Below are 18,074 nucleotides of genomic sequence, written 5' to 3' on the forward strand. Positions count from 1 at the left end.
TATCGGTAATCTCAGTTTTTTTAATGTTCCATGTTCTATAGCTGAGCTCATAGACAATGAGGCCTAATACAAGAGAAGATATATTTCAAGTGGACTGAACCAGATCACATTATGATGAATCAAAGTGTCTCCATGAGCAGGAGAAAACTGATCTCAGATATGCTTCAAATCCAGTGTTCTAACACATTTTCCATTTCAAATTAAATCCATTCTTTCCCAGGTCTTCATTTTCTGAATTTAACAATAGTTATAATTCATAACATGTGTATGCTAATTATGACTGGGGAACTTTAAAAGGTGTCACATGACACTCTAGTGTAAAATAAAACATTAAGGTGAAAATTTAGCACAACACACACAACATGTTTTTAGCAGTTCATTCCAAAGATTTCAAGACCTGGAAATGATGACATTAGTTTTCCACAATTAGATAAACCAGTATAGAAACTGTGTTTACTCTCCATATTTCACACTTCACACCCACACTACATGTTTACTGGAACTGCTGTGGAAAAGCAGAATGTGAGCACAATCTGAGCCAGTGAAGCTCAATCCAGATCTGAGCCATGTGGTAAAAAGCGCTATTAGGTCATGTAGGTGTGGTACCGCTGTTGGAAAGCAGAGAACATTCAGACAGCGTGATGATGAATCATACGAGGCTGAAGTTTTGCAGTGGTCCCCTGACAGATCTGTAGTACAGATGCCAGATGAATGTGGAGTACACGCTCCTTTTCGTTTTCACTTTTAACTTCATCCAGAGAGACTGATTATTTTTAAAAAAACAAAAAAAACCTTTATAACAATCGTGGCACAACTGTTGAGCTACTCATAGACAACGAACAATAAAGGCATGATGTAAGTCTCTGTTCTTCTCCATTTGTTTGCTATAATTTGTCGGTGAGGTCGAGAAGCTGGGAAATCTTCCCATAATTCCCTTAAAAAATCTCACACTGCCTAACAATGATGAATGTGGCCTCTCCTGACTGTAACTGTGTTAAATGTGAACACTGCTAATATCCATCAAACAGGCAGAGGGTGAGATAGTGAGTTTTTGTCTTCATAAGTGGCAGACGCCACTATGTCTGAACTGAGGGGCTCGGTGGGAGGAAACGCAGCCCGAGGTTGCTCAGATGATACAGGCAGCAACCAGCCTCGACAACACAGCCACACATCTTTACTGCTGCCAACACAGACCTGTTTATTGACAGAGTCACTTGACACTGGCATATGCTTGAAGCTGTGTAGGCGAGGAAGTTGGGAATGAATGCTAACAGGCTGTTTGTGTCTGAGCATGAGTTACTTTGTGACGACTAGACATCAGTCTGAGTACAAAGTTGAGCAATCATAAAACCACAAATAAAATTAATGATTTATATGAATCTTCACTGACCAGATGTCATTGAACAGTCAGTCAGTAAATAAATAGCAAAATTAACTGTCTACAAAACGACATCTGCAAAATAAGATATGAGCATTGGCTCCTGACTAAACAGAACACAGCAACACTGAGATGAGGGCCATACACACCAGGCAGCATTGCATAGTTTTAAACCAAGATCTAAACCAGGGTTCTGCACCGGGTCAGGTACCCGTGGGTACATGTGCAAAAAGTGCATGTAATGGGTTAAGAAAACAAGAGAGATAAAAAGATGGGGAAAAAAACAGGAAAAAATAGATGTCAGTGGGTTGTGGGTAAAAAAAAAAAAAACATGAGACGAAAAAGAAATTGAAATTCAAGTCTTGTGGTCCTCGTATTTTATCTTTAGCAAAGTACTTGTATTAATCTTAACATCTTCTCTAAAATAATTTCTGCCATATGCTGGTTAAATCTATTCAGCCTAATTAATACTACATGGGTTTTTGTTCAAGCTCAAGGAGTCAACAGGGCTGAGAATCAAGCCTTAATTCTTTAAGGATACCAACTGAAATGTGTCTGTGGATCTGTGTATTGAAATGATCCAGGATTAGCATATCCTGGTTACTGTACTACTTCTATCTTTATGACATGTCCGGTTTGTGTTATGGACATCAATTGATGACATGCTCTGCAGCACAACCAATGTGTGTTGCACTTTAGTCTTGGTTATCAGATATTTCCTTGAGTTAAATCATAAATGTACTCATTTTAGACTGCATGTATTTACACCAAGTTCTCTATATGGTGGCTTTGTGTTGGGACAAAGCCACTGATTCATTCCATAAGTTTCACTTAAAGGACCAGTGTGTAGGATTAAGTAGCATCTAACTGCGAGGCATGTAGGAGAACCTACGGTGGCCGCGAAACTCATGAATAACGTGAAATTCCCTCTCTTGAGTCAGTGTTTGGTTTGTTCATTCTGGGCTACTGCAGAAACAGAGCAGTGCAACATGGCAGGCTCTGTGGACGAGGACCAGCTCTCTCTGTAGATATAAAGGGCTCATTCAAAGGTAACAAAATCACAATTATTCTTATTTTCAGGTAATTACACACTAATTAAAACATACTTACGAATATTATATTCCATTTCTGCCAAGTCCTTTCCCCTAGATGCTACTAAATTCTACAAACTGCACCTTTATTTTTTAAGAAAAAAACAAAAAAAGCTTTCATATTCCTCAAAGTAAGGTATCAAAAAAGTATAATTTTGGTACTGGTTAATTCAGATATTGTATTTGCACCACCATCTAAAAAACAATAAATTCCTGGTAACAACTAGACAGCTTTGAACAGAGTGAGTGTGTGATTATACCGTACGTTGGGTTCTGATACTTATCTTTGCAGCTACGTGGAAGGTACAGGTTTGCAAAACTGCTCATGTGCAGGACCCTGACTTAAACTATGGCTGCACTTAAAATAAGTAAAAGTAAATATATTTGTAAAACAATGGTGGGGAGCAGACAACTCCCAAAATCAATCCAATAAGATCCGTATATACTTGGGGCTTGTGGCAGAGTTTTATCCAAGTCCACACCGTGATCAGTGGATGATGGTTGGTGTGAACAGGAACTGTGGTGCTGCGAGATTTTTGGTTTCTCTTCCTGAACGTTGTCCCCAGACTGACCAGTGCCATCTCTGCTGCATGTGCGGGACATCTGACTGGAGGTCCGTTAGTCCTTTGTGTTTAAGGTCTTTGTCAGACGTTGTAGTCTGGTGCTTTGCCCAGCGGTTGCCTCAGTTTGATTTGCAGGGTCATGAAGGCCCCCACCGCCACATGGAAGAGGATCTGCCACATGTTCCTCAGTTCATACAGATACATGTTGGACAGACAGATGAGTGCAAATGCCAGGAAGGACTTACTGTTCCTCCACACGGAGAAGTAGGCAAACAGGTAGCACTGAAAGGAAACGGCAGAGAAGAATTTGAATGCTGCACGCTTTTTTTTTAGTGACTGACATTGAGCAGTAACATGTTTTCATCAGTAATGTCCTTCACAGAACAATAAGTCTGGTTAGTAAAGCTGGCCAGACACTGTGCTTTGTTATTAGTCTTGTATGTTGTGTTTACTCAAGGCCTTTCTGCTAGGGATGCACGATATTGGATTTTTTGCCGATATCTGATATGCCGATATTTCCAACTCATTGTGGCCAATTGCCAATGCCGATACCGATATATGCACATATTTTTACCAGCTGTCTGCGGAGACTATTATACATGCAAGCATAGATTGTACTAAGTATGATCAAGAAAGACAATATATGAAGGAAGAACTTAGGAAGACTGGAGTTCAGGAGCTCAGCATTAAAACTTTAATGAACTTGCCAAGTGGGAGGAGCAGCAGAGTTTTCTTTGAGTTTATTAGACAGACAGGATTAATGTGTAGGATTTAATCTCTGGACCACACTCCAGAGCAGAAGGTGGCGGTAATGCACCTAATATGCTGGTTATAAACCAAAAAGAAGTCCCCCTCCCCCCCCCAACTTTAGCCCCGGCTCTCCATGTGGAACCAACCAGAGCACTGAGCCCCGGCTTGTTATTCAGGTTAAAGTGGGAGGAAGCAGCGGGTCTGACGGGCAGCTGAGTGAAGTGGAGCCTGCGGAGGAAACACCGGGACCGTCAGGATGACATGGTCCGTCAACAGAAGCACAGTCAGGCGGCGGAGGAGAAGGTGAGAACTTGCTGATGCCGATATTTCATTTAAGAGCTTTTATCGACCGATACCGATAACGTGCCGATAATATCGTGCATCCCTACTTTCTGCAAAGCCTGAACCTGCAACTTTTATGCTCACACTGTATGGATCAAACTAATCCGCCACGACTTGTGGTGGGAGCTCATGCTGAACGTAAGCACAGAACCCCCGGTCTGTTTGGTCCAATAAAAATGATTCAAACAAGGCGACTGTATCCTCAACAATGTTGACAAAAAGGGAAATGCAACATTACTTTGTGCCAGTCTACTATGAGCAGAGTATGAAGAAAAAATTGTGTGGCTGGAAGATGAAGACAATATAATCGTCTTCAATTTTATATCACAGCAGTCACAGTGAACACTGCAGTTTTAGTTTTGTACTAGTGATTACTCCAATAATATTAAAACAAGCTCACTATGGTTTAAAATACATGTTTTGACGGCAGTCATCCAGAAAATTGGATCATGGAACTGTTCAACCTGCAAGACAGCCAACCAAAATTACTGACATTCGTCTGAGAGCCAGACTGTTGATCATTCAGGCAAGTATTTGGGCCATGTTCCCTAAAGCTGCACATCAAACCACAATCGATCTGTCAGAAATTTGGCACAATTCTAAAATTAGTTAAATCTGTACAGTGTCTGCCTGGATTAAGTAAGAAATCCTGTCTGGTAACTTTGTTTCCCCCCATCAGTGTATCAATTTGCAGTGCTCCATTTAGTATCAAGACCTGCACAGGAGGAGCTGATGAAAATGTTTTAGTGGGGTAAAAGGCATTGTGCCTTTGCTAATGTTAGTCTAGCTGACAAGCTGCTGAGCTGTAAAGTGCTGTTAGTCAGCCAGTGATGGGCTGCTCTTACCACAGAATGTCACTTACCTGATACAGACAGGCTGCTGTGCCGAGGAAGAAGGCAATCACATAATTAAAGTCTTCATCGTCATTCTGGAGACAGGAGGAAAAGGTAGAGTTTTTAGCACTAGTCATCCAAGTCTAAACAAAGCACCATGAAACCAATATGATGAGAGCATTCCCCCATTTAGTCTCATGTAGTTTTACAGAATATGACGTTTCACATTTACAGTTTCAAGGAACAGGATGGATGACATGAGGCAGATTTTTATACACCGGTTAATTTCTACAAACTTAGAGAAAAATGACAATTTTGGTGTTATTTTGGTAGTTTTACCATTGTTTTTATTGGTTATGACAGACATTATATGATAACACATCTACGATAAAGTTGGATGTTTTGCTAGCCCAGGGCTTTGTTTAAAACTGGTCTGATTGTCTGACAGCTTGTGTCTTGACCTGTCAGACTTCATTTTAGTGATATAGCCATGTTCCCAGGTCTCAGGAAGTAATTTTGATAGACAGCCAAAACTATGAAAATAAGACCCAGCTTGTATAAAACTGAGATTTCCCTTTAAGAGAAACTGAATCTCTTTCATTATCAAGTCAGTCACATCCTCACCTGTAGTATGCTCTCAATAGCGTGGACTCCTCTCAGCAGGTTCAGGCCTCCACAGAGGACACTGAGCACACAGGAGACGATGCCAGGGAGAGTCACTGGTTCCAACATCTGTGTGGGAGCTGGAAGAATTTAAGATTGAACATTAAGTAAAAAAGAAATCTGCTTTCCAAGATACATGACAAAACGTTTTATGAAATGTTCTCATTTGTGACTTCCAAAACATTTTTGGCATGGTAAGCAGAGTGATGAGTCACTATTATCAGATTAGCATACTTCATCACTCAGGACAGAAAGATTTATGTTGAGACTAAGACTGGCAAGGACAACAGAGAGTGAACAATGCGTGGAAAGCTGCCTCGAAAGATGTCAGGGGGAAACACAACAGCTCTAAGTGACCCAAGGTGGCATCGCTTAGCTTGAGGCAGTTGAGGTGTGACGGTGCGTACAAAGGGGTTGTTTTCTGGAGCAGCTGAGGGGTGGGGTGTCTGAGCCACACAAAACACAGGAGCTGTTTGACTAAGCAGCTGGATATCTGACCACCAGACACAGTATCCTTAAGGGATAAGGCTGGTGATATTATACTATATTTTTCTTATTGTCAACAAATACCATGAAGGGCACGCTAACAGGCATGACCGGTGCATCCAAAGCCTGATATATCTTTCTCCTCTGTGCCACAGAGCTCCATTTTCCCCCAAAACAATTACAAACACATCAATGAGCCACACTGCTGCATTGGCTGAAATGTTTCTTCATTACCACGAACACACAGTTTATTTTGAGTCTATCCCACACACACACACACACCACCCTGCTGCCTGAAATACTAATCTGAGCACCAAATGTGATTAACATATACATTATTTCCTCCTGTCTGAGTTTGCTAAAAAGCTCCAGCTGTTTTATGATATTACTGGGTCTTTAAAAGAAATGACACAATACATTTGTGACCCATTTTTAAAGATTCACATGTAAGCAAAGCGAAAGGCTTGTTAACAGACAGGGTAGTGAAGTCGAACTATTGAGAGACTAATTTATTGTTGGTTTTAGTATTTTCATGGGATTTGTTGACAATAGAAAAATACAGAACAACATCTGAACCTTTAATGTTCTTTTTTTTTTTTTAAACATCATTGTGAAAAGCTCAGAAAATGTTTCATGTAATTGAAAGTGAAAGAAAAAAAGGAGAGTAAACACAAAATGTGCTGTTGACTATCTATAAAAAGTCATTATTAAAACAATAAATGCTGTGCTGCAAATTGTTTATTTTGAAATCCAATTTTTATCTGAAGTTTTTTAATATTGTTTTTTTGTCTTAAATCATATTTTCACCTGTTTTTTAAAGTTCAAAATAAATGATGTGACAGAAAAACAGACTTCTTTCATGTGATACTACACATGATCTACAGTATGAACCAATTACAACATTCCAGTACAGGACAGTAGAATATAACCACATCTATTAGCAAGTAGAGGAAGAATTTAGGACTGGAGAAACTGGGTGGATAGGAGTTTATTTTGGTACTGGTCTGCCCCTTTACACATCATAACAAGGACACGTACAGTCTACACGTATTGTCAGACCAAGCAGCTCAAAAATGAACACTGACAGGTGTGACGGTGCATCCAGTATCTTTCCTTTACTGCTGTAGTGAAGGATACTATATACTGCAGAAATCATGTGACCTCTCTATGTCATTGTGTTACAAAGACCAGCAGCAGTGTTAATCATGCCAAGCAATGAGGGAAGATAAGATAACACTTTATTGATCACCAGGGAAATTAAGTAAGTAGTATATTACACTAGCAAACCTCTTTCATGCTTGAATGGGGCACGTATGTGTATATGTGTATATGTGTATATGTGTGTGGCAGCAGCTCGTGTCCTACCTATGCCCTTGTACTTAGAGGGCATGTGCACTGAGAATCCGTTGATAGCCTGCAGGTCCTCAGGGGAGAGCTGGTACGGTGGTCGCAGCTTGATCTCCGTCTGCATGTCAGCCAGGTTGATCTTGGTGGATAGCGAGCGAGGGCTGTTGTAGCGCTGTTTGGTCTTCTGGATGAAAGTGTCTGATGGATGACAGTTAGCACAACAAGAAGGTGATTAATAACAGGGAAGGAAACGAGGGAGATACACAGATCATCTGTAGCAGGAGATTCTGTCAGGGATAAAGCAAGACTCCAGTCTCTTGCTACTTTGCATTAGTTCTGTGATGATGAGTCGATAAATCAACAGAAAATTACTCAACCGTTTTTTCAATGAGTATATTGTTAAATTATTAACTAAAAATGCCAAATATTCTCTGGTTTCCAGACTTTTATATAATTGCAAATATGTTTGGGTTTTGGGCTGTTGGTTAGACAAAGAAAGTAATTTTGAAGATGTCAGTTTGGCCTCTGTGAACTTGTGCTGGGGGCATTTTTCCATATTTTATGACATTTTACAAACCAAACAATTCAAGAATTAATCACAAAAATATTAAAACACATTCATCAAGAATGTTACTTTGTTACAGTCAGTGATGGAGGCTCTTTACAGCCAGCGGTTTGTTGACACTTCTGTAGTTCTGTTTACCAAGTGGGAGGTATTGTCGCTGTCTCCAACTCTGAAGTACAAACCACAGGCTGACATGAAGGTTTTTCTGACTTGGTTGCTCACATCTTCACTTTAAATGATATGACGTGAATGCAGCATTACTCAAATTGTTAGGCGTCCAATTAAAAGTGTCGACATGAGGCTAAACTTGTAGGAGGAAGTTTTCCTATTTTTTTTTCCTTTTTATTGATGAATGTTTGTGCAAAGTGAGGAGGCTACAAAGAAGCCCTTTCTCTTTGACTCTGAGTGACGGACATAATGAGGTTCAGTCAGTAGAAACATTCTGTCAAACACGGTGTGATACTCAATGGAACTCACCAAACTCAATGAAAGAGTACGGCCGCACAGCGCTGCTGATTCTCTTTGTGTCATAGGTGACGATAAACTCCTTCTGTAGCTCATCCAGGAAGCAGAAGGCCAGCACGTTGGGGTAGTTTGCAGTGCACACCATCAGATATCCAACACCCAATGAGCTTGTAAAACTGAAACACACACACATACACACTCATTATTGCTTTTCATGCACTGCACTCTTGTTCTCTTGACACAAACTTTGTAGAGTTAAATAAGGTGCAGATTTTAGAAAAAAAAAAATACAACGGTATTTCTGATTATGCTGGTTGCGGCTCTGAACACACTATTTCAGCACATTTGTGCCTAACATTCACAGCTAATTAAACAAAACACCACATTCAAATGCATTTTGGCAGACACCATCTTTTGGCCCTGCAGTGTTATTTGATACACAGAGCACAAATTAAATTCCCCAGATACAAAGACTTCTACATTATCTGAATAGCTCAGAGCACAACTGAGGGGAAAGCCGGTTATCACAACAACATCTAAATTGATGTGGAACATAAATGTCTACAAACAGTACAGACTGAGGCGATGCTTATCATGGGACTCCACAAAAAACGGAGGTGTAGATATCTGAAGAATGAGGATGCATCTGATGCCAGCATGTCAATACTTAGCTGCGGCGCCTCAGAACTCATATACAAATAACAGACAGAGGCTGGCTGGCACCTTCCTCTCATAAGCTCATAAGATTCTTGATACTGTGTGTCTAATTTTGTGAAAAACACAAAATCTCCCCTCACAGTTACTCCACACCAGGTTGGGAGTGACAATACTAATGTGGGTGTAATTGGATTTTATGCCTATAGTAAGAAAGTAAAATTAATTCATATAGCACCTTTCTAAAGCATATGTAACAGAGTCCTTCACAATAAAAAACTGAGGCAACAGAAATGAAAAAAAATCCCATTCAAAGGGAATGAATTCTAAAATTTATAAGCCACAACCTCAAAGATAGTCTTCTTTAGTTAAGGCTGGAGGGAGGAACAACCAACAAGCACTGATGAGAGGACCTCAGAGACCTGCTGGTGATTTAGGGCAGTAGTAGCTCACTGATGCAGGCAGATGCCTGACAGATGCCTGCAGAGCTCTGAAATCCATCACAAGAATCTTGCAGTCGATACTGGCTCCCAGTGTGAAGAAATCAAGATCAATGTCACATAAGACGTTTTAGAGGGTCTGGTCAAAAGTCAATGTTCACCTGTGACATCCAACTGACCACATATACGTTTCCCATTACCTTCACAGTGTCTGGACAGAATGCACAGACTGACAGCCTGTATTTTATCTTAGTGCTACCATGTAAGAAAAATATCATAAACTCACTGTTGAGTAAAAAGTCAAGTAAACTAAAGTAGCCTGTTAAGCTTATTGTAAAGTCACTAAAGGCCTCTTTACGCTGAATGATTTGGTTTGAGACAAAAGTTGACAAAGTTGAGACAACCAAAGACAGCCTGCAGCTGACAGCGTCAGAAATTTAAGACCAAATTCTCACAATATGACTGCTGCTACAGCCCACATCTACAAACCAACCAATCAGGATACAATATGAAATGATGCGGAATACACTGGCCAGCGCAATATTTCATAAGTGGCATTTTTAAATAAAGTTTAGGGAAAAAACACACATGCTGATTAATACGTCCATGAAACACACAAAACAATGGAAGTGAAACAAAAAAATGATGAGCTTCTGCTTTCATATACTTTTTTCTTCTTGGCGCTACAATTCACTTCATATTCATCGCACAATCTGACAGCTTCAAACTGATACCGTGCAGACTGACACAGACTGCAACCAAGAACCAAGACTGTATTATTAGACCCATCTTGGACAGTGTGACATGCAAAAAACATGACTGTCACAAAGTCTAAAGGCGACTTTAATCCTACCAGTTCTGTTCTAAATCCCTACTGGGATATTAGAGAAATACTATGCAGTCAACTACTGTAAACTAGTCTCTCTATCTGAATAAAGTCAGCTATTACTGACACAGTTTACCAGTGGTGGGTAATATTACAGATTATATTTTTCACAGTCCTGCTGAATAACACAAGGAATCAGCTGCTTTTGTGACACAGAAATATTTGAGGCATAACAACAGCCTCTAAAGGGTTCAGTATATCACAGAAGAGATTAACCCGTGACTTTAAACCTGCCTTTCTCATTCTGACCTTCTCTGTCTTCTGACCTTCTCTTCTTCAGATGCTTCAGGCTCTCATTGATTAAAGAGACACTTATCAAAAGAGACCGTGGTTGTTGAAAGGTGCAGCTGGCTCATTGATGGCTCACTCTGAGTTTCTTTTAAACTCATGTCCTCTATCTTAATAAGACTAATTAGCTCTTAACAAACAGTACGTGAGAGAGCGAGTGAGAGAGTTTCAAAGCCTTTTTCCCGAGCACCAGCGGGGCTTTTAGAAACAGTTTGACACCTTAAATGAAGGCCTTGCTGTCAAATCAATTCAATTAAAAAGCATTTTTCCGTCAAAACTTTGTTAGAAGGGGTCAAGAGGAGTGCAGAAACACTGCCAACAGCAAACAGTTTAATCACCCGTGGGAGTTAAAGAAGGGAGATGATCTAAATCTCTAAAATTAAATCTCTCAACTTGAAGAGATTGAAATGTGTCAATTGAACGAATTCACTCATACAAAAAAAAAAAGGGCCACATAATGTGCAGCTGGATTTGATGTTCATGGAAAACACTAAATATTATCCACTTTAACAGAGGTATTATAAGTGGATATATTTTATATATTATTGAATGTGACAGCTCGTTTTAAAATGACTGAACATTTGGAGTTTAAGTCAACATTCCATATGACCTACTTGACATTGTATGGTCCCGTTTTTAGTGTGCAGCGGTCCGGGAACTGGCTGAGTTTCTTGGAGAGACCTTTGAGGTGCCTCTTGGTTTCCTGAAGCTCTTTGTCCTGCTCATAGTCAGTGGATGCAGAGAGAGGCAGGCCATCCCCGACCCGAACCACAGAGGCAAACACCACCATCGACATCTTACAGCTCTGGCACTGTCACTGAAGCCCTGCATACACATGGAGAGAAGAGAGAAATCTAATGTCTAATTCAATGGTAATAAGCATAAGATCTTAAATACTTAAAAACATTGTATTTTGTCATCAATATGACCCATCTTGGTGGCAGTGTCTTTAGCTGTGTTTCAGTTGTTTTGAAGGTTGAGTCTTAGATCATGATGTATTCATATGTTCACCCCCACTCTAAATGAGTCAAGCAAAAATCTATTGTTGCTTTCCAAAATCTCAAATATCATACTTTTATAATATTGAGGATTTTACAATAACACACTGAGAAATGAAATGGAGCTACTACTTTATTTTTGCTGTTTAGATAATGGATGGAAATGTCAAGCTACAATAACTTTCAACCCAACTTTATTGCTTATGTGAAATGTTTAGACAGTTCATTCTCTCACTAACAAACTATTCAAATGTTTGTCGTAGCATCTCAGATATAAATAGGTGTGTGCAGTCTTTCTGTTGACTCTAATTCAGTGTTTCTAAAACTATGGTTCCTAACACAAAGTGGGTTACAGGCCCTTTACGGGTGGATCCCAACAAAATATCTTTATGTGTATAATTCTTTACACACAGTTTTTTGGTCTCACAGAGTTCAAAATGCTCCTATAGCAGCTCTACCTCGCACTGGTATCTGCTTATATTGCTTATAATGTGTGTCAGCAGACATTTTCCACATTCCTGTCAATCTCCTGCCTGACTGTTGTTCCTCAAGATGCCTATCCACAACCAAGCATCACCTTTAAAACCAAACTGAAGGCATGTCAGTATAAAAATAAGGCTTACATTTTTCATACGGTTTTGCCACATAACTTAGAAACAGTATGGAGTGGCTGCAGTGTGATTTGTATGGAGAGCTGTTATGAAAGCTTTAAAAGCAGCTAATTATTAGACACCTGCACAGTAACACCCAAAGGGGAAAGCGAGGGAGTTCTGCCAGAACAAAGCTGAAAACTTCAAAAGACAGTGTCTCAAAAGTAAAAGAAAATATAAGGTAGAAGGGGTGAAACGATACCAAAGAAATTGGTTTTCATCAGATACCAAGTGAAACCAAAGCCAGAGTCACCAATACTGATACTAATACCAATTAGTTTTATTATTAAAAGCTCTCCGCGTAGGGGAGAGCTATGAGGTGAACAAGCTACTTCTGAATAGATTTTCATTACAACAGAGATGTGACAAATAATAAGCGTTTCTTTTTACTATTCCCTGTAGTAACACACAAAACAATGTGTGATGGTGAAGATAACAAAAATGTTTATTATGTGACTTCACTGAACTAACAAGGTGATCTGTAGCAGCAGAGAAGAAAAGAATTACTATTAGTGCTATCAATACTTTAGTAGACTTTTTTATCCATTTGTTTTCACTTTAAAAATACAACTATGTACTCAAAGTCATTCACATGCATATACAGAGATACACTTACATCTACATATACTGAGATATACATGAATTTAAAGTAAACTAAAGTGGGTGCAGAAGACAAAGACCTTTCCTTATAACTCATTCAAGATAAATAGGATCGATTGATCTGCTGATTTCTCCAAAGGTGGTTTAATGCATACAGAGCAGTGTGTATCTTTTCTCTCGTTACTAAATTAGTAAATTCAGTCACACTAACCTGTGATACTGGCTAAAGATGTCAAATAAAGTTTATGATTGATGAAAATTACTTACTTATGTTCTATAATCTTAAGTATTTTGATGCCTGCCTTTATTTTTTCATTGGCTAATGGAGATGTTATCATACTTAGCTATGAATTCATAAGCCTGGTTCTTTGGGACACACTAAATTTCAGTTTGGGAACCTCTGCTGCTCTAATTAATGATGCACGTGTCGGTCAGTGTGCGATCGGTGTGTGGTCAGTTGTGCAGTCAGTGTGTCAGTGGGTGTGTTGTCGGTTGTGCGGTCGGTGTGTCAGTGGTTATGTAGTCGATGAGTCGGTGGGTGTGTGGACGGTTGTGTGGTCGGCGTTTGGGAACCATGGACAGCTCCACACAATGAAAGGAAGCGCTAGCGCTGGGAGGCATTTTCATCGCACCGAGGATTCATTGCACTCATACAGGACGTAAAAGCTTCAAAACAAACTCAAGAGCTCAACATTAGTATCTAGTTTGATACAATGAACAGCGAGCAAGACTCCATGACAACGTTTAAACAGGAAAAAGACGTTTAAATCAGCTAACGTTAGCTAACTTTAGGCGCCGCCTGTAAGTAACATAGCGTTCATCTGTGCAGCAGCAAGCTAGTTTATTTACATCTGTTAACTCTGCCACTCCAATGCTGAGCACATTAACTACAAGATTTCTCTACTGGAAAGTTTCCTATAATACTAGCGGCCAATTTACAGTACAGAAAACTACATAACTAACGTTAACTACAGACCAGGTTAGCAGCTAACTACATTAGCTTCTTCAACAACATTTCCGTTCAGCTAACGTTAGCAGGTTAAGAAGCTAACAGCTACCTACTTTGCACTCCCACAACTTAGGACAACGCTATACGTACACCTGAAAAAAAACACCCATGTCTGGCAAGCTGAGAGAGGTAGTTGGATCTTCACTACCTGGTAAACGAGTGTAGCATCATGCGGAAGTCTGTGATGTGCAGCTGTGTCACTGCTGTGCACAGAGCTAACAGCAGCGGCGATCCTGTACGTGTACGTGGCTGTGGCGCTTTGCATTGTGGGTAAAGCCAACTTCTCATCAGCACCAAATGGAAAAAGATTCTCTCTTGTCATAATAATAATAATAATAATAATAATAATAATAATAATATTATTAATAATAATAATATTAATAACAACAACAATAATAATAATAATAATAATAATAATAATAATGATGAATATCTAATCAGGGATATTTTAACTTCTGCTCCGCACATTACAGTTAATATTAAGATAGCATTTCCTCCCCAAAAACAAATTAATACAAAAAAAATGACATACTTACTATCCCCAACATTCTTCTGCAAAACGGAGTCGATTTCTCATGTATTTAGTTTTTGCACTCACTCACTCAGTTTATGGGCTCAAACTGCTTTTTTAATCTGGTCATTATTGATGTGTCTTGTCCACCAAATATAACTTTTTATTTATTTAAAAATGTTTTACAGTTCTAAATGCATGCATTTATGAAGGCTGTTTTTTCTTCTCTGCATATTGTCTTGTGTTATTCTCTGTACTGTGTCTTATTATTTCAATAAAGTTGTTTAAAAAAATCAGTGCAATGATGCTGTTTGCAATTTAATCGAGCTTTATAATAATAATAACAATTTGAATCATCATCATCATCATACTCATACTCATAATCATAATAATGATTCTTAAGGTAACTTATGATCTCCCAGAGCAAGTTGGGTTTGAACACAAGGGCACCTGCTGACAGACAGTAATCAAATAGTTTGGATGGTTGGCCTTGTAGATAGACCCATACCACTACAGCCCAGCGTGGGACAAAATGGTACATAATATTTATAACAGCAGAGCCCAGAGTACCTCAAAGGACACTTATGTAAGGTTGGGGAAACTAATGCCAACCACACTAGAACAGGTGTTGCTTGCTGAGGTATAACACCAACATACTCTTGTTCCTTTAGCTTCTGTGGTGCTGGGAATTGAAATAAGGAAGTAGACACCACATTTTTATTTTTATTGTATTGATTGATGTCACCTGGACTCCAGCATCTTCACTCTCCATCCATCAAAGACCACAATGGAAATAAATAAACACAACAAGATTAATAGACTGCAAATAGTCTGCTACTATATTCACTCATTTCTCTTTAACATGGACTGGGATCATTAACTTTGTGATGGATTGATTTTCACAGCATTTTGGCTCTTCTTTTATTCTCATCTCTGCTAGTTGCCCCAGTTGCTACTTTCCCACTGGAAGCCAGTAACAAATTAGCTCTATATTCCAAGCATCTGATGCTGTGAATTTTTTAATATTAAAATTAAAATAACATGAAAAATGAATAATGTGTACCGGGAGCCTGCCAAGCTTTAGCGCTCCACTCCGACCTGAAATAGGCCATTCACTGGCATCAGCATTTTCTCCTATTTTCATACATTTCCTGTTAGAATATGGAAGAAAACACAACTGTGGCTGGAGGAAATGAAAACAACAATACAGATATGGTTAGTGGCCTCATCCTTCACACATACCCATGCAATTTCCCCAGAGCCCAGGCAATGTGTCAGCCTGAAGGAACCTTCCTACTATCCTCATGGCTTTGTCAACCAGGTATTCCTCATGTTGTGGGGACATAAATCTGTTTACACATCGCCTCCCTTATGGGGACAATAAGCAAGTCCCCTTAATTTTAGGGTGAAGACTTGGTTTAAAGTTAAGGTTAGTTTCGGGTTATGTTAAAGTTAAGGTAAGGGTTATGGTTAGGCATGTGCTGGTTATTGGTTAAGGTTAGGATAGGTCTCCATGAAATGACTGTAAATCAATGTAATGTCCTCTGAAGTGATGGAAACACAGCTGTGTGTGTATGTGTGTGTGAGTGTGAGAGTGAGAGTGAGAGAGAGAGAGAGAGACAGAGAGACAGAGAGAGAAAGACAGACTCGCTGAGTGAAAGTGGATGATGGATGTCCGCTGCTGTTGACAAGTTGATGAATAGCCACAGGTCTCGGCGAGCGTTTAGTGTAGAGAATGTCAGGTGTGAGGAAGGCAATGTCGCCATTCATGGTGACACAGTCTAAACAGTGGTGCAAACGCATCAGCATTCAAATACATCACCACCAAATGTCTCTTTTCCAGCATGTCATCATTATACATTTCAACTTGTAGCTCCGGAGCTCATTCTTGACAACTGTGACATGTCTAAAAATACACAATTTCTTGGGTCTCAAGCAATGTTTCAGTTTAACTGCAGAATTTTGACATAAAATATGTTTTTTTATCTGTCTTGGGTGACACATGTTATTAAAACAGATGTTTAAAGCTTCATTAGTGGTCTCCAAAGGCTGCAATGTCAAACTATTGAACAGACTGTAAAAAAGTTTATCCTCAGGGTGGTGCTAAAAGGAAGGCCATGGGGTCATGAGAATCAAAAGTTTTTTTTTCCTGAGGAGAGTGTCAATATGCCCAGCAAAATCACTATGAGTCATCCTCTGGGGAACGTGAATATACAAACCAAATTTCACGCCTGTGTGTCCAGTAGTAAGCTATCTTGAAATCTTCCTCTGGGCCAGGTTGTAGGAAAAACTAATCAGACTTCACCAGCCAGCGCACATGGATTACATATATTTGTTGAGGGTCTTACCCTATCAAAATACATTATGAGAAGTGTAGGATATCTCAGCCTCTGCATCAGATTTGATCATTTTTTTCTTGAGTCCAAAATTGAATGGAAGTACTAAACCAGAGTCCCCTTTTTTAAAAATATTGAGTTTTATTCAGGTGTCGTGCTGCAGATATGTCTCACACTCAAAAACAGAAGCAAATTTAAATAAAAAATACATTGAAATTATATGTTGATAAATTTCAATATGTTAAATATTTTAATACAACAAATCATGATGTCTGGTGAGTATTTAGAAAAGCACATTTAGTATATAATTTTAAACAATGTCAATGACTGGACTGTGGTGACACAAACAGGACATGATACAGCATCTTCAGCATGGGGAAAGTGAGAGTCTTGAACAGAAGTGATCATAAATAATTGACAGCAAATGCCTTGATCTAATCAACTGTACAACTAATGGCAGTTCACGTGTAAATTCATGTTGTGTACTGTGTGACTGACTGCTGCCAATCAAGATTCAATATCTAGAAAACATTGGATGGGTACCATAAAAGTCATTTCCACCAGACACACTCAAAGACTCGGAGGAGGATGGAGTATGGATTGATCCATAATTCTATCTTGCATTCATTTGCAGACATGGGAGCAGTCCATTCAAAGGCCTGTTCATTTTCCCGTGATGGTTTCACCAGTCAATCAAGGGTAAGAATTTGACATTTTTCATGGTGGATGGATTTCCAAAACCATATTTTACCAATTTCTATCAATAATACAGTGAAAGGGTTGCTCTTCTCATTGTTCAATGACAGCTCCATTAAATTGCACAGAGAGTAAACATATGGATCTTTCAGCAGGGGATGCAAATGATTTTGATTACTGCCTCATGAAAAACGAGCTAAAGAAAATCTTTATCTCTCACAAGCAGATACTTAGAGGTCTATTTATTTTTCTGGCTGCCTGTATGTGGACCAATTTGTCCGAGAGTCAGCATATTGAATACTGCAAAAACAACCAGATGAGACTAAAGAATGTACAGCAAAGATCGATAAAATCATCAAGAGAAAGTTTCTTTTTTAAAAGATGCATCTGATAAACGAGGGGTCGGGTAGGATGGTAGAAAAAAATGAGCATGAACAACATAATGATGACACAAACAAGCAGAGGTGAGGTAGAGGACAGACAGGTGGAGAAAAGCAGAATGCAAACTGACATCAAGCAGATA

At 39.2% G+C, this 18,074-nt stretch overlaps 1 protein-coding gene across 1 annotated transcript; it reads right to left on the reverse strand.

The window, feature by feature from the left end:
* Nucleotides 1–14,268, reverse strand: sec22a (SEC22 homolog A, vesicle trafficking protein). The gene is made up of 7 exons (XM_067604427.1): nt 14,157–14,268; nt 11,366–11,576; nt 8,496–8,659; nt 7,472–7,651; nt 5,582–5,700; nt 4,987–5,052; nt 1–3,314 (listed from the first exon to the last, which is right to left on the reverse strand). Exons 2-7 carry the CDS (start codon nt 11,545–11,547, stop codon nt 3,114–3,116), a joined length of 912 nt encoding a protein of 303 aa, XP_067460528.1. The 5' UTR covers nt 11,548–11,576; nt 14,157–14,268; the 3' UTR covers nt 1–3,113.
* Between the last annotated feature and the right edge of the window lie 3,806 nt (nt 14,269–18,074).

This window comes from Thunnus thynnus, chromosome 11 (assembly GCF_963924715.1).
Source record: "Thunnus thynnus chromosome 11, fThuThy2.1, whole genome shotgun sequence".
In the NCBI taxonomy this organism is placed as follows: domain Eukaryota; kingdom Metazoa; phylum Chordata; class Actinopteri; order Scombriformes; family Scombridae; genus Thunnus; species Thunnus thynnus.

What these genes read in the sequence shown, in the direction of transcription:
- sec22a (XM_067604427.1), bottom strand. Translation starts at nt 11,547, where the DNA reads ATGTCGATGGTGGTGTTTGCCTCTGTGGTTCGGGTCGGGGATGGCCTG. An exon ending in ACGGGACCATACAATGTCAA is followed by an intron (nt 8,660 to 11,365) that starts GTAGGTCATATG and finishes TGTGTGTTTCAG; the next exon opens with TTTTACAAGCTCATTGGGTG. An exon ending in CAGCAGCCTGTCTGTATCAG is followed by an intron (nt 3,315 to 4,986) that starts GTAAGTGACATT and finishes GTTTCCTTTCAG; the next exon opens with TGCTACCTGTTTGCCTACTT.